This window comes from Portunus trituberculatus, chromosome 41 (assembly GCF_017591435.1).
Source record: "Portunus trituberculatus isolate SZX2019 chromosome 41, ASM1759143v1, whole genome shotgun sequence".
NCBI classification, from domain to species: domain Eukaryota; kingdom Metazoa; phylum Arthropoda; class Malacostraca; order Decapoda; family Portunidae; genus Portunus; species Portunus trituberculatus.
This window is the reverse complement of record NC_059295.1, coordinates 17,203,018-17,224,722: the sequence shown is the minus strand read 5'-3', so window position 1 is coordinate 17,224,722 and position 21,705 is coordinate 17,203,018. Positions and strand designations below refer to the sequence as shown.

General features: G+C 41.2%; 1 protein-coding gene across 2 annotated transcripts in view; it reads right to left on the bottom strand.

The window, feature by feature from the left end:
- The window catches only part of LOC123516883 (filamin-B-like), a 145,205-nt gene that overhangs the window by 1,233 nt on the left and 122,267 nt on the right, over positions 1 to 21,705 (bottom strand). For both annotated transcript variants that reach the window (XM_045276603.1, XM_045276604.1), the window contains 24 exons: positions 21,455 to 21,623; positions 21,070 to 21,291; positions 20,857 to 20,953; positions 20,602 to 20,698; positions 20,230 to 20,359; positions 17,738 to 17,959; positions 17,228 to 17,505; positions 16,757 to 16,874; positions 16,405 to 16,542; positions 16,064 to 16,237; positions 11,283 to 11,422; positions 10,060 to 10,263; positions 9,505 to 9,703; positions 8,753 to 8,859; positions 8,242 to 8,397; positions 7,607 to 7,760; positions 6,106 to 6,267; positions 5,261 to 5,641; positions 3,058 to 3,224; positions 2,310 to 2,516; positions 1,017 to 1,898; positions 634 to 732; positions 378 to 498; positions 91 to 272 (listed from right to left, as the gene is read on the bottom strand). In XM_045276603.1, coding sequence (XP_045132538.1) covers positions 91 to 272; positions 378 to 498; positions 634 to 732; positions 1,017 to 1,898; positions 2,310 to 2,516; positions 3,058 to 3,224; positions 5,261 to 5,641; positions 6,106 to 6,267; positions 7,607 to 7,760; positions 8,242 to 8,397; positions 8,753 to 8,859; positions 9,505 to 9,703; positions 10,060 to 10,263; positions 11,283 to 11,422; positions 16,064 to 16,237; positions 16,405 to 16,542; positions 16,757 to 16,874; positions 17,228 to 17,505; positions 17,738 to 17,959; positions 20,230 to 20,359; positions 20,602 to 20,698; positions 20,857 to 20,953; positions 21,070 to 21,291; positions 21,455 to 21,623 — 4,806 coding nt within the window. The remainder of the gene's footprint in view (positions 1 to 90; positions 273 to 377; positions 499 to 633; positions 733 to 1,016; positions 1,899 to 2,309; positions 2,517 to 3,057; positions 3,225 to 5,260; positions 5,642 to 6,105; positions 6,268 to 7,606; positions 7,761 to 8,241; positions 8,398 to 8,752; positions 8,860 to 9,504; positions 9,704 to 10,059; positions 10,264 to 11,282; positions 11,423 to 16,063; positions 16,238 to 16,404; positions 16,543 to 16,756; positions 16,875 to 17,227; positions 17,506 to 17,737; positions 17,960 to 20,229; positions 20,360 to 20,601; positions 20,699 to 20,856; positions 20,954 to 21,069; positions 21,292 to 21,454; positions 21,624 to 21,705) is intronic.

Below are 21,705 nucleotides of genomic sequence, written 5' to 3'. Positions count from 1 at the left end.
ACAATGATTAAACTTAACATTTTTGAGTAAATATAAAACTACAAGTACAGTAATAACAGTTACATAAAAGCAATAATGTAATGTGCTTACAGCCATGTATCTATTAAGTTCATCCTGGGTATCAAAGATCATGACCATGAAGGGGCTGCCAGGCACGTGTTCTCCTGACCACTTCACCTCCATGCGGTAGTCGCCAGGTTCAGTGGGATCATATTTACAAAGGATGGTGCGGTCCTTCTGTGACTCTCGCTGCATCTCCACGCGAAAAGCACCTGCCATTGAAGCACAATCTCAGTAACACTAAGACAAGATATTATAAGTAAAAGAATTACGTGACAAATGTTAAAGGTCTCAAATACAAATTGTGAAGAACAAACCCTTTGGTCCTCTAATCCGAACAGTAAGCTGGCCAGCTCCTGCTCCACGAGTGTCACATATGAAGCGGCTCTGGTACGCTGCAAGGACTCCGTGCTCAATGCCAGGACCATAAACTTTCACCTGCAATGAGGTCAAGTGTTAGGAAAGGAATGTTACTTCACAGATTTCCAGTTTCCTTTATTAAGCAATGGTTAATTAAAGCATCAAAGAGTTACAAAATTATCAGTCAATTTCAAATGTATTGTAAAGATGTACCTTGGATGGGTCTGGAGCACCAGCCACTTTGAGAGTGTATGGAGAGCCAGGCACATGTTCACCTTCATACTTCACATTAAGGGCATGTCGACCTGACTCCTGTTGATGGGATGAAGGAAAATACATTCCTTGATATATTGCAGAAAATATCATTGTTCATATACAGATGTATAGCCAAAGTATCAAATGGTTCTCCACATATTAAACTGTTGCAGAAAAGATATTTTTTTACATCTTTTATTCTTTGGATGTATCTCAGGGATCAAACTTGGGGTCTAGGTCTATAATGTACAACTTTCTACACTTCACAAGAGTGGAAATTACTAAAATAGTACATGATAATTTTTTTGTCATAAGGCATTATGAATCTCACGTCAACTCACCTGTGGCCGGACATTCAAGGTAAATGTTCCATCTCCATGATCCTCCAAATCACAAAGGGCCACTTTCTGGGGCCCTGTGCAGGTCACTGTGAGCTCTCCAGGACCTGCTCTTCGGGTATCGATGAAGGACTTGATCTGATTACCCACCATGCCATGCCTGAGGCCCTCGCCTGAGCACACCACCCGGGAGGCATCAGCCACACTCTCCACATTTACCTTGAGAGGACAACCCCGCACTTGCCTGTCTGACCACATTACATTGAGCAGGTAAGCACCAGGTACCATGGGAGTATATTCTGCCTGCCAGATGCCTCCTCCTTGGTGATTCAAGGCCACATTGACATCAGCCTTGGTGCCAGTCATGGTGACATCTGGTGCACCAGGTCCAGCCAAAGAGCCGTCAATGACAAACTCTGACCGGTCACCACAGCGAGCTGTAGTGAGGCCGTGGCCACGGAGTGTGACTCTTGTGTGGTCACCCGTGTTGACTGGCTCAGCAATGCCATAAATAGGCATATTTGGAAGGAGGAGCTCTGAGTACCACAAACAAAGCTCATAGGTTCCCTCTCCAGGGGGTGTGAAAAGTAGTCGAGCACGTGGGCCATTTTGATCCACCCCAACCTCCAGTGGCTGGCCCTCATGGGTCAACTCAGCACGGAGCCGCCCTGGGCCAGCCTCGCTCACGTCAAAGGCCAGTCGCTTCTCCTCACGTGGTGTTAGTTCTAAGCGATCTTGAGAATCCAGGAGGCTCGACCAGCCACCAATCAATCTCACACGAGCAGGATCAATGATCTTTGGGTGGAAGGGGCTGCCAGCCACGTCTCTTTTGTTCCACTGGACACGCACATCAAAAATACCCACTTCATGTGGTATGTAAGTTACCTGCCATCACAAAAGAAAGTTCATTAATAAGTGAAATTTCTGGTAATAAGCAGTACTTTTGGAGTGAGATATATCATACAGGCAAAGCCTAACAATCAGCTTGTACTTTCTCCTATTTCCATGAGAGAAATCGAGACTTTAACAACATAGGTTCCTGCAACGTGTGTCCATAGAAATTTGTGGTCAATGGACTAGACTGAAGCTACATTGAAAATAAGAATTTCCAGTGAGAAACTAAACAATATCAAACATTATATGTCTATGTTTTAGTCATTATGGTGACTGAGAAAATGAAGTGAATGTTGATGAAACTTTTCCATATTCTACATCTAAGAGATTACACTCCTATTACAAAATTATTGTTTTAGGGTAATGCAAAATTCATAATATTTAAAGCCCTCAAGGACTCACCTGGTACAGCCCCTCATCCTGCTTGCGCACATTAACACGAGCAACACTGTCCGGCCCATCCACAGTAACGTGTGGCTCCCCAAGCAGGCCCCGGCCGTCTACAGTGAAGGTGAGGGGAGTGTCCACTGCTCCACCCTCTAGCCCAACTCCCTTCACACTAGCCAACCCTGACTCCCCAACCTCCACTGTCAAGGGTGATCCAGGAACCTGTACATGATAAAAGATATTCTTTTATACTTTGTCTAATTATAATATCACTGTTTTGAGAAGAAAATTCAGTGTTTGGACAGCCATTTTTTGTCACCTCACAACAGAGCATGTTTTCAAAGTTATTCCTCAAGCAAATTCTTGTTAGAAATGAATAATTTTAGCATTAAGAAGTACTTAATTTGATAGAGTATAAGATAGCAAATCTCAACACAACATGAGTATCGAGAAACTTACACATCAATATATGAAGGACCCAAAATGGTACTTATGACACCTATCACAAAGTAATGCACTTTCTTTCCATAACAAAGACTTTGGAGGTTATAACATTTCTTTTGAATTTTAAAGAAAGCACAAACCTCTGATCTTTCCTATCCTTACCTATTACATTTCTTGCAATATCATGAGAGAGAGAGAGAGAGAGAGAGAGAGAGAGAGAGAGAGAGAGAGAGAGAGAGAGAGAGAGAGAGAGAGAGAGAGAGAGAGAGAGAGAGAGAGAGAGAGAGAGAGAGAGACCATACTCAAATTCTTTGCCTACCTCTTCTCCACCATAGAGGACAGTGATACGGTACTGTCCTGGAGCATCAGGCACCCACTCCACTGTCTCCCCTGCTGGTCCTCCCTTCACTTCCAGAGGTGTCACCACCCCTGAGGGAGCCACTAGCTGCACATCCAGGTCTGCAGTGCCAGCCTCAGACTTGTCCACTAATCAAAATTGCAACACACGGTCAGTTTCAATATCACATGACATCAGTAACAGTGTGACTTACAGTGGATAAAGACAAATAAATCAATCCAAGTCTTCATCTATATCCCAGCAAATACGTCTATCTGCATTTAGATTCCTGGCTGACATCTGCATAGGGTGCCAAAACAAGACACACTCACAAATAAAGACTATGCAAACTAACAAACATTCCCTAAATAATCACTTTTAAAAGAGTGAATAACACAAAACAAGATGCAAATGTAAATACATGGATTTCTTCATTTATGCAAGGGATATGTTCTTGAAGGGATCGCATAATGTGAAAATTGTGTAAAGCGAACATGATTATCGACCTAAACTGTAAACTGTAAGAGGTTTCAATATTTTATATATATATATATATATATATATATATATATATATATATATATATATATATATATATATATATATAAAGTATTTTATACAGGATACATGTTGCAGGGACCCACAGGGTGCATGCCCAGTTGCTCTCTCTGAATCAGCCCTTCTTAGAACAGATTTATCTATTTTACATTGATTCCTATGGGGAAAATGGTTTGATTCACAAATATACAGTACAGGTAACTTGATTTACGTGTGTTTAATTTACCAGTTTTTGTTAATACATGACCGAAAAAATGTTATAATTGAATAAATTTGCATGATCGGTTTGCTTATATGTGATTTGGCCCAACCGCATTTTCAAACTGAGTGCCAGACGCAATTTCAAACTGTGTGCCAGAGAGTTCCGCAGCTGGCCGATAGGTGGGAGCTCTGCTGTCATGGACGCACTCTTCTGCTACACAATGATGCAAAAAAAATTCTCCAAGAAAAAGTGCCACACCACCATGCTGCAGTTTTTCCAAGAAAACACCAGTGGAAGATGTAGTACCAGATGAGGATGTGGACCATCCCATGGAAGCCGAGGAAGCGCAGTTGGATGATGACGTCCTTGACTAGGAGGTGGACAGCGTTGGTGTGTGCTTGTGAGGGGTGAAGACATTGGCGTACTGCATTTATTTTTTTGCTAGTGTGTACTTTTATACTGTGGGATTATTTATGATAAGTGGATTTTTGATAAAGTGGAAAAGCTCAGAGGGAGATGGTGACTGACTGTGGTGTGAGTGGTGAAGGCAGTGATGCAGTGAGTGTTGTGTTTATGTTTTCTTTGTTTTGTTGCTTTCTCTTATTATTTCTTGCTTTTCCCTTTACTTTAAATACACTTCTAATATTTAGAATGGTAAATATAAAAACATGTTAATTTAGCCAAATAAATAGAGTATTTTGTAAGATTTTTTGGGACCACATCTGCATCCCCCCTATTATCTTTTGTTTCTTATGAGAATTACAAGTTTATTTTACGTGAATTTTTATATACGCGATGCTTCTTGGAATGTGTCTATCGCGTAAATCGAGTTACCTGTATATATATATATATATATATATATATATATATATATATATATATATATATATATATATATATATATATATAATATTTATGAATACCATTTACCCTATAGGAATCAATGTAAAATAGATTAATCTGTTCCTAGAAGGGCTGTGTCAGAGAGAGCGACTGGGCATGCACCCTGCGGGTCCCTGCAACACGTATCCAATATAAAATGCTTTTGTGCACCTCTTAGCAGAAATAAACAATGGATCGTCATTGCTATAGTAACGGTGTCTAACTGATAGCAAGACAGTACATGCTGACATTTAACATGCACCACTTGATGTCCTGAAGGTGAAGTGCCTTTGTGCTGCAATCAACTGTGATAACAATATGGTGGCCCAAACAAATCTCTCGTGGAATCTTGTGATTCCTGAGATTTGCTATACCAGCAAAGCATCTTTACATTCTGTTATTCTGAATAATTTGTGTAATTTGAAAAAAATGACCAAGTTTTTTTACCTCATGTTATTTCAAGATTGCATAATTTGAACATGCATAAATCAAGAAATACCTGTAAAACAACATAAAAAAGAAAAAATACAAGAGATTACTAACATTTAAAGACACAGGGTTCCCCAACAGCTGTGATGGTTTTCCGGTAGTCCACCACCACTTTGGAGGCATCATAAGCGGTACAAATGAATGGAGAACCCTTGACATGCTTGTTGGCACACAGAACATCAATCTTGAAGGTGCCAGGCAGGTGTGGAGTGTACTCAGCCAGTAAGTTCCCATCCTTCTGCTGATAACATCTCACAGACACCGCCCAGTCCTGAGGCCCAGTAATAATCACATCAAAGTCCTTAGAAGGCTGACCCAGAGTCTCAATGACAAAAGATGTACACTTGTTGACACGTGCCTGGTGCAGACCCAGGCCAGTGGCAGTCATGGAGTGTCCAGTGGCAGGGTTGCGCACTGGCACTTCAAAAGGCGCTCCTGAAAATTAGATTGATCCATTGTTATGATTTATCTTATAAAGAGTTTTATGACAACTATCTATCTATCCATTTAACATATGAAAGAAAAATTAATAGAGAAGTGAAGGAATTAGAAGCTGAAGATGAAAAGAAAGCTACATATGTGTTGTGGATATAAAGTAGGAATGAGGTGTTGCTCAAGATATTAAAAGAAAAGAAATCAATATAAGAGGACTGTATGTGATGTACAAATTAGGCCAGATGAGGGATGAGGCCAGATGCTGACAGAATATTTCTAAATAAATAAGACCTGCAGTTTCATTTAACTGTAATAAAGATGCAATTTTGCACCATTATCTATTTTATTCCAATGTACAATGGCATCTTCATATCAGTAATACAGTATATTAAGTTTTTTCTAAGCTCTCTTAAAAGAATGAAGAACTTAATGGACACAAATGTCCAGGAAAATCACTACCATACCTTGAACAGGGACACCATTGTACCGCACGTCCACCTTGTGAGGGATGGGCACCTTTGGGTAGAAGAGCACCTTGTACAGGCCACCACTAAGGTCCCTGATGGAATGCTTCACATCCTGGCCGGCAGCACGCACTCCTACTGACAGTGAGCCTCTGCCAGCACCTGCAACACACCAGAAGATTAGATCATTGCAGTCAATCTAATGCTGATGTTATTTATGGTGATCAATATCAAGGTAGTGAATATTGCTTCATCTCTAGAAAAACGATACATTTTTTAAAATTCTTTTTCCCCAGTTCAGTAATTCTTAAATGAAGATTCCAATAGTTACCACCACTGTAAATATGTAGATCTACATATGTATACACACAAACACAAACATACACATGGAAATATATATGAAAAATATGTTACTGCTGGAACAAAGAGACAATATTTATAAGAGCATAATGAAAAGCATAATGAAAGAATTTTGAATGACATACAAAAGTACAGTTTACCTGCTAAAAACATAGATGTGTGGACTGAATTAGAAGACGAGATGATAAAGGCAAAGACTGTATATCAAATGAAAAAGTTACTGAATACAGTCTTTATTCCTAATAAAATCCATGCATATTGTGAAAAAACATATTGTAAACTGAAGAATCAATGGGAAAAATGGTATATGGTCAGACAGCTCATGAGATGGTTACCGTATTATAACTTACTCGTACCGTATTTATGCTAGCGAGTCACAGAACAGTTCAGTAATAACCCTGTTCTTCACTCTATAGACATCATTCGTAGAAGAATTGAAGTTTTAAGTAGGCAGGAGGAGAAACAGAAGAACATAGGCTGCAGAATGCAGTGAATCTACTCACACTTACCCCCCTAAGAGGGGGGTAAGTGTGAGTAGAGGAGGTAGGAGGAAGAGATGGGAGGAGTTTCTTTCATTTCATAATTCACTGCCTATTGAAGCATTTCCTTTTCATTATTCTTTCAACTTAATAACCTTCTCCTTCATTTCTAAATTGATATTTTGGTTCTTTGAATTTTTGGTTGGAGCCATAATGATTTCTGGCTCGTGAAAATTGCAATACAGTGGTGAGGTAGAGCGGGCAGGAGGCAGCAGCAGGTGTGCTGAGTGAGGGAAAGGTGCACATTCACCAGATGGAGTCTGACTGTCTGGTGACGAACTAACTTAAGAGTCACAGTCACAGTCCAATGGTTTGGTGGCACAGACGTGGTGAGTCAGACAAGCATGCATACTGGATGTAAATAGGAACATATTAAAGGTAAACACCATTTTTACCTTATAATAACACAACAAATTTCACATACCAATAATTCCAATTCAAATATCAAAAAGTTAATAATTAATATTTTGGGAATGAAGCTGCATATTGTGAGAAACACATTGCAAGCATGCATATTGGGGGTAACTACTATATTTATTGGATGAGATGTACACTCTGTTCTACAGGCAGGTGATAAACACAATTAATATGGCAATACACACCTGAGGCATCCACCTTGAGGGCACACTCATGGCTTGAGAAACAGTCCCCAGCAGACTGCAAAGTGACTCTGTGGGGATCTGCAGCTTCCACTGTGTAGGGCGTGCCATTGATGGGAGCACCCTGGTGCAGCACTGCCACACTGTATGATCCCACCTACACACACACACACACACACACCAAGAAATCCAGAGCAATTAATTCAGGCACTTATATCTTTTAAAAATGGCATTATTATTTAAAAAACCTAAAAATCATAAAACTTTTTTCTTCTTTCAACTGACATATAACAATGTACAGGAATTACAAGAACTTTTGTTAAAAGTAATCCCAATGCCAACAAACTGCACAAGAATTACACAAATATTTTCAAAGGTAATTTTGATGCAACATAATGAACTTAATAATATATATATGAATTATGTTATTTTTTTTATACTTATCCTGTAATGTCATACCAAACTCCTTCACAATCACACAAATTTCTCTATAACTTATCATGGCATATTGTATCAAAGTCCACCACAATTTACAAAAAGTTCTTCTGAAATCATTGTGAAGTGTACATTGTTTATTGGCAAGCCACAGCCCACAGCACAAGTCAGGTTAGGGAAGTACTATATCTGAGACAACTTACCTGATCTGCCCTGTACTCAGCGCGGTGCAAGCCACTTCGGAGCTTCACCAATCGGGCAGGAATCTGGCCACCATCTGGACCTGTGACCCGGATGTCCAGCTCACCATCAAGGCCTTTGGTGTCCACAGTAAAGGAAGCCACATTGCCTGTCACCACCTGCAACACCTCTCCATTAGTTATTGCTTAATGATCCTGTATACATCAGCTGTATACATGAAAAGAAACCAAATTAATTTTTCATCTTTATCCTTTTAGAAATCTCCATCAACATAAACTTGGCAACAAGTGCCTGTCAGCATTTTTTTCCTTCATTCTGCTCTAAATATTTTGGTCTGCATTGGAGAGTAAAATGCACTGGGTGCAGAGAAAAGACTAAACTCATGGTTACACCTATGTACCTACAAACCTACAAACCATCCAACTAAACCTAATGCAACCTATAAAAATATAACCCATATCATTAAATAATTCAATTCAGTGGCAGAATTTTAGGAGTCCTGGAGTCTTTTACCTGTCTGAGACCCTCTCCTTTGGCAGTGACCATCTGGCTCTCTTTACGCTGCAGGTGGCGAACTTCCCGAGGTTCCAACTCACGCACCTCACACTTGAAAGGTGAGCCTGAGTGAGAAAGAGGATTAGAGAACAGACTTTGGAGAGCAGTTAAATAATGACATGATTCTTGCAGTAGAATAACAAAAAGACAAGCTGACATTAGACAAAGCTATCTGACATAAGAATAGAGTGAATAAAAAGAGTCAATACAACCATAAGGAAGAAACTGCAAAAAGTATATCTACCCAGACTTTTTCTTACCACTACTACAACAATATAGTTATTATTGATGAATGGCTGTGGTAGAACTTAGAAGAGAAGTTGAAGTGATATGAATTAGGATGCATAACCAATTGATATGGAGGAAAGGTTAAGAGCAGTATATAGAAAGAGGTCCCCCACCCTAGCTACCTTTTTCCTACTCTTCATTGTATTTTTCTGGTTTGGGAGCTAAGGGTGGCTAACCAGGTGAGTAAACCCCTCTCCCTCTCTCTCTCTCCATCACACAATACATACAAATTATAAAAATAACATACATAACTCAGGAATTTGTATCAAGGATAGAATATTTCTGGAGAAGAATTGAGAAAACAAGAGAGGATCAGTGACAAACTCTAAGTACATGGGGAAAGCAGAAGAAAGAGGAGGGCTATCAGTAGAAAAGAGAAATATGAGAAAGCTCAAGATAATATCACAGGCATCATTACTAACCAATAACATCCTCCTCATTGAAGGTGATGTTGACAAAGTGAGGTATGGGCTCCTGCGGGGTAAAGGTGACATCATAGAGGCCACGAGACCTAGCTGCCACCTCTGCCCGCACTGAGGCTTTGGCTGTTGTCACCACCAGCTCCAGTGTGCCCTCTCCAGCCTGTGATGCATCCACTGTGAAGGTGACTGGTCGGTTCACCTGTTGAGAGGCACAGAAAGGCTACTGGTAAAAAGAAAAATTAGGAGAGAAAAAAAAAAAAAAAAAAAAAAAAAAAAAAAAAGGATTAACAGATAGTGAAGTGGTCAGTAAAGTTTTGGTACAATAGTGTTGTGAACAAGTCAACTCCTAACACAAAACATAACGTGACTGAAATATACTTTTGCTTGAATGAGTCAGCGAAAAAAAAAGTAAGCTAATCTAGATGTACATATTGGAAATATCCTTTGAAGTAAACTATTCATGAGAGAAAAGTCAAACAGAGGCAAAAGATAATACTACACTAACATCATGTATAGATATTTCAAGGATGGTGGCATAACAGATAGGTAACTCACCTTGCTGTGATCCAGGCCTGTCACCTGCACCTTGGTGACGTCATAAATGTTGCAGGTGAAGGGGGAGCCACCCACACTCTCCCCGTCCATGATCACGTTGACAGTATGTGGGCCCACCTCCTGTGGCTGGAACTCTGCTGTCAGCTTGCTGGGCAGCTCGCCCAACACCTTGATGGGCACGTGGCTGCCAGAGGGCGACGTCACCTGGAGGACCATCACCATCACTGTCATCCACATGACCACAAAGTATACCTGGTTCACATTTCTCTATTGCAAAAACTGAAATGGTTAAATTGTTTTGGCCCTTTTAGGGGGGCAGGGTGGCCCGGTGGCCAGGTGGGAGAGGTAATGAAGAAGGCATTCTATTATCATTATCATCTTTACTACTACTATTATTCCTCCTCTTCCTCCTCCTAGTACTACTATTATTACTACTACTACTACTACTATTATCTTTATTATTATTATTTATATTATTTCTGCAGCTCATGTTTAATTTCCTTTTACATGTTAGAAGAATTTATTACTTTAAGTAAATAATACTGGTACCAATTACAAAAGAGAGAGAGAGAGAGAGAGAGAGAGAGAGAGAGAGAGAGAGAGAGAGAGAGAGAGAGAGAGAGAGAGAGAGAGAGAGAGAGAGAGAGAGAAAGTAATATGAAATCTCAACAATTAAGCAGACATGAATAACAAATAAGGTTCTCTTGACACTGCCACATCATGATCATACATCCCAAATGAAAGGTGGAAGAAATAACTTATAATCACTAGCAAGAAACGCCCTGTAGCCTATAACAAAATAATAAAATAAAATAAGGTTCTCGCACATCTTAAACATACCTAATACTAAAACACGTGACACTTACATAAATCCTGGCCTGTTAAGTTGTATAATTATATCAATGAAAAATCCTTGAACCCCTTCAGTTCCGAGACGTATTTTTACCACGAGTTTTGGTATAAGACGATTTTATTTACATTAGGAGAGGTCTATGGAGGTCGTAAGATTAATAGCCAGAGTCTTCACTAATTCAAACCCGATTTAAGTTTCTGAATCTATATAAAAATCACCACATAGTAAGCAGAATAAATATGAAAATGTGTCATGTCACTGAAGAGGTTACAGTAAACTATTCATAGGAGGGAAGTCAAACAGAAGTAAAAGCTAATACGGGAACAACATGTAAATATCAAGGAGTCAACTAATGGACGGTGACACTGACCTGTACGACGCAGTGGGAGACGTCAGCGCTGCGTGGGTCAATGGTGATGGTGGCGGGCCGGGCCAGGGAGGACATCTTGAGCCCCGGCCCTGAGATCACCACTTGGCTGCTGTCACTCACGCGGCACTTAAAAGGCGACCCTGCAGGACACACACAGCATGGGCATCAGTGCGATCCATACCTTTCACACATCGCCAAGATTTATGCCAGCCGTGATATCAACAACGCACGCTGTTTTCAAAGGCTGCGCTGAGCAAAGACGCATTAGGGGCTCGTGTCTCACTTTGCTCGTAACTCAAACCAATTTTTGTTTATCAAAATTAATTGATTCCAGCTTCCCCCCAAACACCACCCATTATTTTCACGTGTTTACAGAAAGGGACTCATAAATAACAAAACATTGTATGAAACATACCTAACAATACTTTATTTATAACTTTGCCAAAACCAGTCTTCTACTTACATACAGTGAGTCATTTATATATTAATTACGTGTTACTTTTTCTTACATATTTTCTTTCGTTTATTCGCTAATTTGGAATTGCATAAAACACACACACACACACACACACACACACACACACACACACACACGGTAGCTCAGTGGTTAGAGCGCTGGCTTCACAAGCCAGAGGACCGGGGTTCGATTCTACGGCCGGGTGGAGATATCTGGGTGTGTCTCCTTTCACGTGTAGTCCCTGTTCACCTAGCAGTGAGTAGGTACGGGATGTAAATCGAGGAGTTGTGACCTTGTTGTCCCGGTGTGTGGTGTGTGCCTGGTCTCAGGCCTATCCGAAGATCGGAAATAATGAGCTCTGAGCTCGTTCCGTAGGGTAACGTCTGGCTGTCTCGTCAGAGACTGCAGCAGATCAAACAGTGAAACACGTAGTGTAGTGGTTAGCACGCTCGACTCACAAACGAGAGGGCCGGGTTCGGGTCCCGGTAAGCGGCGAGGCAAATGGGCAAGCCTCAATGTGTGGCCCCTGTTCACCTAGCAGTAAATAGGTACGGGATGTAACTCGAGGGGTTGTTGCCTCGCTTTCCTGGTGTGTCTTGTGTGTTGATGTGGTCTCAGTCCTACCCGAAGATTGATCTATGAGCTCTGAGCTCGCTCCGTAATGGGGAAGACTGGCTGGGTAACCAGCAGACCACCGAGGTGAAAAAATTACACACACAAACGCGCGCGCGCAGTATTCTGGACATCTCTAAAAACATGCATGGAATTTCGGGAAATCAAAGGGAGTGAGGGGAAGAGAAAGAAAGAAAAAAAAAATGGAAAAGGAAACAACGAATCAATAAAGTAAAAAGAAAAAAGAAAGCAAGAGAATAAAAAAAGGAAGAACCAAGGAAATGATGAATAAGAAAAGAAATAAGAGAGACAAAATACTGTACGGTGAGGGAGGGAAGACATGGAAAGCGTACGTGACAGTGAGTGAAGCGGAATCTTGGGGAACGGGGGAAAAAAAAAAAGAGACTAGGATGGGAAAAAAAAATTAAGCAAAAGCTGTGAAATAATTAATAACGGTAGTGGAGGGAGGAGAGCATGGATCAAGAACTTAGTCACGTAGGGGGAGGGACGGGAAAGGAGTTAGGAAAGATGAGTTGTCTGTGTACGATAACTAGGAAGGGATGAACGAGACAAAATAAAGGGAGATGCTAGTGGCGAGACAGAGAGAGGAGTATCGTGAAGGGATAAGGAAGGAAAGGACTGGAAATAGGAGATGAGATAAAGGAATAATGAAGGGGCATGGGAGGAAACGATGAATAGTGGAGAGGTTAGAAGAGAAGGAAGTAACGGGAAATATAACACGGGGAGATGGAGGAAAAGAGTGTTAAGAGAAGTAAAGGAAGACGAAAGCGCTGCTATAAGGGGAGAGAAAGGAGAGGATGGATAGTGAGGAGACGGTAATGAAATGGCGGGGAAGGCAGAGTATAGAGCTAACAAGAGAAAGGAATGGGGAGAGTAGGGAGGAAATACGAATAAGAATAGAAGGGGAAGAGAAAGAACGGAGTAAAAAAAAATGGATTAAACACATGAGAGAGAGAGAGAGAGAGAGAGAGAGAGAGAGAGAGAGAGAGAGAGAGAGAGAGAGAGAAAGGTGGTGATGGGATAGCAAACTGGGATGGAGGGAAAATTGATAAATGGCGAAGAGGGAGGGGGAAGAGGAGGGAGGCAGTAACCACATGACTTTCACTGATATAGTATTTCGTCCAGTAACCTTGAACCATCTTCCCAAATTTCCGTATCATAAAAAAAGGTAAATAAAAAAAAGTGAGAGGATATTCTTGGTTTTTCTCTCTCTCTCTCTCTCTCTTGTCATCACTGAAACATCATCAACATTAAAATTAGGTGTTCTACTGAGGCGTCTTGTGAGCGAGTAACCGAGATACATGATACTATTGTTTCCATTCACTATTGTTAGGGTGAGACAGACTTATTATCGTGAGGAAAAGTCTGATGTTTATCGTGTCCGAGGTATCAGTTAATCTCTGTGTGTGTGTGTGTGTGTGTGTGTGTGTGTGTGTGTGTGTGTGTGTGTGTGTGTGTGTGTGTGTGTGTGTGTGTGTGTGTGTGTGTGTGTGAGAGAGAGAGAGAGAGAGAGAGAGAGAGAGAGAGAGAGAGAGAGAGAGAGAGAGAGAGAGCGCAAAATGACTACACAATTGCGCATACAATGTATATATTTCAATAATAAAAGTTTTCTTTATAAAAAATAACATCGATTGTTCCATTTGACCAACTCAAATGATGAGATGTAATCACTCAACTTTTTTTTTCCCTTTAAACGTGACAGACAGGGGTAACATTTTTTTCAATCACTAGAATCATAAAAACACCTGAAACTTTAACAATTTCCACAAATCAAGAAAAATAACAAATCGTTGAAAATGCTTTTCTGTATATTTTCCAGGTCGATTCATGACGGTCGACCATGCCTTCAATGCAGGGAAGCTATGCGATGAAATATTTGGACAATGCACGTAAACTAATGTGAAACTACCTAACAACAGTAGCTGCTTTAACCTTATAGGCGGGGGATGAACATTTGCTGTATTCCGTAACTTCCGTATTTGAACATGTTTAGTAATATTATTTTCTTGTCTACAAGGGCACTCAACACCTCACTTCACGCCACCAATGCAAGGACGGACGGAGGAAGAAATACAACTTATTCATTTTCTGTCCTCTTGTGCCCTCACTGAACGTCGCAAATCAGGCGGCAGGACATCACCACACAAGTACCGCACAAGCTGAGAGAGAACACGAATCTGGCTGCTCTGGCAGTGCGGCGAGTGGCGACAGTAGTAGCAGCAGCGGTACGCATGGTCGAGCGCCACCTTACAACACAACGCTATCACCGCCACTCTAGTAAAGCCACAACTTTCGATAACACCACACACACACACACACACACACATCGCAACTCACGAGATTATCGGTTGTCGTCATTTATGGTGATTTATTTGGTGCTTACCGAGGATTTAGCGACTATTCTCTCACCATTTTATCGCTGCTGGTTACCGCTTTCCTAACACCTTCACAATGGCTATTAATAAGTGGTGAAACTCTGTAATTACTCGCCGTTACAAAATCCTCTCTCTATTACAACACTACAACAGCTTAAACGAATTATTGACAAGATTTGAGGGACGCGTTAAAATTTTGCATGGAACACTGGCGATAGCGAAGCGAAAAGTGAGAGGTAGAGCTGTGTATCTATCGTGTCTTTGGCGGTGCACAGTCAAAACTCGTTATTGAGAAGGCTTGGGTTTCTACAGTAAAGTACCTAGTGTGCGCAACAAAGATCGATGACTGGTAGTGATATATGATGTCCCAAACGATAAATGCAAGTGATGCACTATACGTAATATCATGAGAGATATAATGAAGAGTGTGAAACTTGCGTAATGAGGGAACAGTTGATGCCTCTATCATGAAGAGCGAAAGTCAGCGGAAGAACTTGTTGGATGGAGCAGAATGAAAAGATAAGAAATAACATCAGGAAAGCGCCAATACAAAAGCAAAGCTTCCTGAACTACACCTGATCTGACCTGACCTGACGGTATAAGATCTGGCACGCGTTCAACAAATCTCAGTGAATGTGTTCTTCCATGACAGTAATGATATCAAAAGTTTTGTTTCTCATATATGAAAATAAAATATTCGATGTTTTTCTTCATTTGTATCAACATTTTCTTCTTGGAGTGGTAACCTACTCAAAACCGACATCTCGTCCCAACCTTCCCCTGCCCCCCTCCCCCCCCAAAAAAAAAAAAAAAAAATAAATAAAAAAAAAAATAGATATCTGAATTTGCAAAAAAAAAAAAAAAAAAAAAAAAAAAACTGGTTAGTTGAATTCATTATTAAGATTCATATTGAGAGAGAGAGAGAGAGAGAGAGAGAGAGAGAGAGAGAGAGAGAGAGAGAGAGAGAGAGAGAGAGAGAGAGAGAGAGAAAAAAAAAAAAAAAAAAATCATTTCCAGGGTTATAACACCCGACAACCTTCAGATATCCAGAGATACGGCTTTGGATGACCGACCTTAAGAACACAACGATGGCCTCTATTCTGAAACGCTTTGCTCTCTCACCATCACTACTTTCCATAGGCTCCAGTTGAAGATACTTTATGGTTCTATTGGTGGACTGGCAGGATTTCTAGATTATTATAAGGAAAAACTATCTTGAAAACCCAGCTAGTCATCAGTGGCCTTGGAAAACTGTTGTGGTAAGAGAGCAAAGCATTTGAGTATGGACGTCATCCTAGCCTGACAGTGCTACTCACCAGGAACAGGAAGGCCGTTGAACTTGACAGATAAGGTGTGAACAGCAGCTTCCTTGGGCTTGAAGTTCACCCTGAACCTAGCATGCCCCTCAGACTGCACGTAATTGGGCACATTGCGGCCATTGACTGATACAATGATCTCCAGGTTCCCTGCACCAGCCTGGGAGGCATCAACTGTGGTGGAGAAAAGATGAAATGATTACATGGGGCCTGTTTAATAGTGTTCCCATTAGTACATATATGTGTTAAGCAAGACAATTTATGAAACTAGTCTAAATTAAGGTCATGATATGCAGGGAATCAATCCACTGAAATTCTTTAACATCATAGTTGATACTTACTTGAAAAGTACACAGGCTTGCCAACTATACCAGCTGCCACTTCAGTGACTTTGACCTTGTTGGCATCATAGGCCTTGACCAGGAAGGGGGAGCCTGGCACAAGCATTCCAGCCACCCTCACCTCCACACTGTGATCACCTACATAAATGAATCAAGAAATTCATGATTAGAAACAAAATTCTATTAATTTGTAACAATGTCATGCTAAAATCTAAAGCAGTATATGGCACTGTGGTTACCTACAAGGATGATACCCAATCTTATTTGAAATTCAGACAACTAACAAACAAGACATTTGTAAACTGAGATAATTCTGTACTTTACTGACAATAAGAAATGCATGATGACTCACCAACTTCAGTGGGAGTGTAATCCACCTGCAGTTTTCCATCTTGGTTAGTGGAGATCCGAGGCTCCAGTGAGACACGAGAGGGAGACAGAACCTTCACCTCCAGCTGGTCAACACTTGCCTGCCAGGATGTGGTTGTCAGTTATAAAAGTTATGTTGAATCATAGGCATCATAATAATAATAATCCTGATAGGATTGTTCTAATAACCATAATTTCTCTTCCTTCCTCAGTATGCCACAGTGTTGGATCATGCTACATTCACTGACAAACTAATGGATAAGTTTATCAACTCTACACAAACAAAAACAAAAAAAAGCATGTCACACACCAAATACAGGCTACAAATGATGGTAGGTACTATATGATGAACATTTAAAAACAGAGTACATAAAGAAGATTCAAGGGTTGTATAATGATATTGGATTTTGGTCAATAATTCTAAATACTTAGTAGAAAGACAGATTGAACCAACCTGAGAATCAACCGTGAAGGATGCTGGCTGGTCTACAGGAACCTTTTCCAGGCCTGCTCCTGCCACTGTCACCCGGGAAACGTCCACCACCTCACACGAGAATGGAGATCCCGGAACATTTTCCCCATTGAACTTGAGCTCCACCACGTGAGGCTTGGCTTCTTTAGGTGTGAAGGAGATAGCATAGACATGATTGCCTTGAGCCTGTGCACTGGTGGGCACTTGTCCATTGTTGACAGTCACTTCCAGGTTCCCTGGGCCAGCATTGTTTGTCTCCACTGTCATCAGTGAACACATCAACACTCATTAATAAGCAGGAAAATCTGCAATGGCTAGTATACTGTTCTTGTATTTTCATACAGATATTATACTCTCAGAAGTCTTCCAGCATTAGTATAATACATTAAAGGTAAAGCATAACAAATTGACAACACTCATAGTAAACATCAGGTGATACAGAATGCCAGTTTGCCAATAAGTACAAGAATAAGGTGTGATGCACCTCCTTACCCAAGAAAGTGACAGGTTTGGCCACCATGCCTCTGTCGACTGGTCGCACCTTAATTGCTGTCACATCATACACCTTGCAGCTGAATGGAGAACCTGGGATGGCCTCGCCTCCATAGGCCACATGGATGCGGTGCTCCCCGGCACTCCTCGGGGCGAATTCCACCCTGAAGGTGTGGTCACCGTTGTCCCTGACCTGGGCCGCCACCGGGAGTCCACTGGGGCCTATAGTGACGCAGCCAAGTTAGTGGGGCACTAGGCTACAGCAGGCGAGGCGAGGCGAGGGTGGGAAGAGGAGAGGCTTGAGGTGTCTGTCTGTTGACGCAGCACAATTCATGGAGACTGGAGGGCCCGGAGGTAGGCGTGTAGAGGTTAGTTAAGAGGTCAGTGGTCACCCTCCTACTACACAGGCACACTGGAGGAGGAGGAGGAGGAGGAGGAGGAGGAGGAGGAGGAGGAGGAGGAGGAGGAGGAGGAGGAGGAGGAGGAGGAGAGGAAGAGGAAGAGGAAGAGGAAGAGGAAGAGGAAGAGGAAGAGGAAGAGGAGGCAGAGTGGGATTCACCAGGATAGAGGAGCAGCATCAGTTATATTTTGATTAGATTCATGAGAAAGGATGCCTTTTATAGTGGGTCACCAACATGTCACGCGGAGTCATCTCAAGTCATATCAGGCATACTCATACTTTGGCCATAATACATGTCTTGGGAAAGTATTGTATGTATGAAGTAGTAGTCGCTTGAGGGGGAATAAACAAAAATACAAATTAACGCTGAAGTCAGAGAACAAAAAACCAGCAAGCATGATGCATGTCACCTCAGCAGTCAGCTTGGTCTGAAAGAGAGAGAGTGTGAAGTAAGTCAAGTCACACAGGTCACATGTCTCAACACTCACCATGGGACAAACCAACAGACCAACAATACACCAACCCACACCCATCACCTTAACTAACACCTGTGGGTTGGTGACAGCTATCTTGAACCATGCTCACCAAATGGGTTACAAAAAAAGTACTAGCATGTGCAAATTGAAGCATGCATTGATGGCACACACGAGGCAAAGGGAGAGGGCCACGGTGCCACTTAGGGCTACGGTGCCACTTCCCAGGCTAAGCTAAGTGGTATACAGGTAAGGGTTAGTATGATTAGTAAGCGCGTTGGTGTGCCCGGGGTCGCCCTGAAAAAAGGAAATATATATATACGTATATGTGTGAGGAGACAAACAAAAGTCATGAAACGGAAATAAAAAGAGAAAATGGGAAAAAAAACGAAAATAAAAGGGAACTAGAAATGGTGGAGCTCAAATTCTATATAAATTAGAATGCATGGTCTGTGAATATACTGGACAATTAAAAAAAAAATTAGTGGTAGACAGTAAGTGGTGGTTGTGGTGGTGGTGCTTCTCATGCAGTATGGAGGTAGTGGCAACACACAGCTCTATCAACACCACCTGATAGGACAAAGTTTAGAAATACTACTGCTGAGTAAACAAAAATTAGAATTAGAATAAAGAATCAACGCAGGAATACAAAATGATGGGTTGAAGGTTTCCAGACCAGGTCACAGCGCCTCCTGGAAGTGTCTGTCAGGCTGTTCAGCACATTCTAATCAGGTAAGTGTAGAATACTGGTGTAAAAAGTTTCTAATGAAATTAAACATCTATGCAATTCATCCCACACTACAATAAAGTAAATTGACAGAAAAACAGAATATAAAAAAAGGTGAAAACAGCAATGTAAGTTGTCATGAGTGCATAAGCCACACAGTAAACCTGGGACAGGATGGAGAAGATCAGAGGAGGACAGAGAATGGAAGAGGTGGACAGGCAGCAAAGACGTGTTTGTGTCACGGTACTGCTATTCTGTGTTCTGTGTGGGTCATATTGTGAAGGAAAGAGGTTTGGGTCAGGAAATGTGAAATAAGAAAGCAGCTGTCAAGCCAAAGATGTCAGATTGAGATACAGGATAGGAGAAGTTCTGTTGTGCCTCGCTGCACAAGACATCACTGCACAAAATAAAGTACAGTAACCAAAGATCTGATCATGGGAATACAACACAAAAATGTTGATTTTCCTTTGCAATAATAAACATACATGCATATTTAGTTCAAACTGACAGCCAGTTGATTTGAAAATCATTATTATTAAGCACAAAATCAAAAACCTCTTGGTTTAAAAATGTCATATACAGATGGGCATAATGTCCTAAAGTTCCTAAATTGCACTATCAAAGTAGTGAGAGCTACAAAAGCAATAAATCTTGAATGCAAAAGTAAACTCTCCTGGGTCATGCCAGACATAATACGGAGTCATTGCTATGTTGTGCAAATTAAACACTACAAGATCAATCGTGATAACTATCCTGAACACAAGGCCATGACTCTCACTATTTAAAGGCAAATAAGTTAATAATGAATTATTGCTTTAAAAAAAAAATCATTACAGATGAATGTTCTTTTCTATAATAGATTAAAATGTTTGCTGTCAATCTTGAGACTCACCCTCCACAGACACCTCCACATCCTCCACGGATCCTGTAACATTGGAGATGGTGAAGAAGGATGTCTTGCCAACTGCAGTTGCTGCCAAGGACTGTCCACTCACCACTATTCGATTAGGATCTGCTTGCACCTGCATGATGGAACAAAAAAACATCAGGAGTGTTAGATACTTTCATCATGTTAATAAGGAATAACAAGACAAAAGAAGAATTTTTTCATCAAAGTATCTAGAAGAAAAAAAGCTCAAATATTTCATGGACTTTACATAGAGCTTCTCGACAATACATGAAATAGTATAACCTCAAGTTCTTTTAAAGGGCTGTGAAGTCACCCATTAGTAATTATTTAAAAAAATCTTGCTGTGGAACAGACCTTAGCCACAAATGGGGAGCCTGGCACTGGTTCCTTATTGAAGGATATATTGATGGAGTGATCGATAGCTTCCAAAGGTACAAAGGACACTGCAAACCTGAGGAAGAAATTATGAAAATTATAATACTTTGTATAAAGCAGATCATATGACACTGAAGACAACTAATACTGAAAATGAGATAATATCTACTTTTTTTCATTCCTGGTTTCTTTACAGCTTGATGTGCAAAGAATATAAGAATGAGGCATACACACCTTGCTGAGCCTTGTGGGTGCACCTGGGTGGGGATGTTCCTGCCTGCTGCACTGATGCTGATCTCCAGGTTACCTTCCCCAGCCTCTGATGCATCCACTGCCAACACAAAACATTAGAACACATCCTTATCACCACTAGCATGTATTATACAAATTTTGATAGAGTGCATGTGAAAGAAATAGTGACAATATTATATTGCAGCTTCAACCCACCTACAAACTGAAGACTCTTGCCGATGGCTCCCCTGGGCAGATGAGACACTCCAACCTTTGCAGCATCATACACCTTGCAGGTGAAGGGGGTGCCAGACACGGCTGATTCATTGTAGTTGACGATGATGGTGTGAGCACCCACCTCAACTGGAGTGAACTCGGCAATGAAGCCTGCCCGCACACTGCCAGACACCCGCACTGGTAGGGTGGTGTGGCTTGGTGCTGCCAAGAAAGGATGAGAGCAATGGTTAAATAATAACCTAATATGAATTACCTTTACATAAGATGTGTGTGAATCAGCTTCAGCATCACACTAAAACTTCTAGAAATTGTGTAATATAAAAAAAAAAGTAGTATTTGTGATATTCTAGGATGGTTGTCTTACTTCTGACAGTGACAGTGAGTTCTGCTGACCCTCCACCATCAACTGAGATGTTGAAGGCCGCTGGCTTGGACACTGGGATGAGCTCCAAGTGGCGCAGAGTCAGACTCACTCGGGAGGTGTCTGCCACGCGGCACACGAAAGGACACCCACGTACTGTCTCACCATTGAACTGTAGTAACATAGGATTATGAAATTTCACATGATTTGGGGTGCGATTAAAAGTCCATAACATCTACCTATATGATACGATT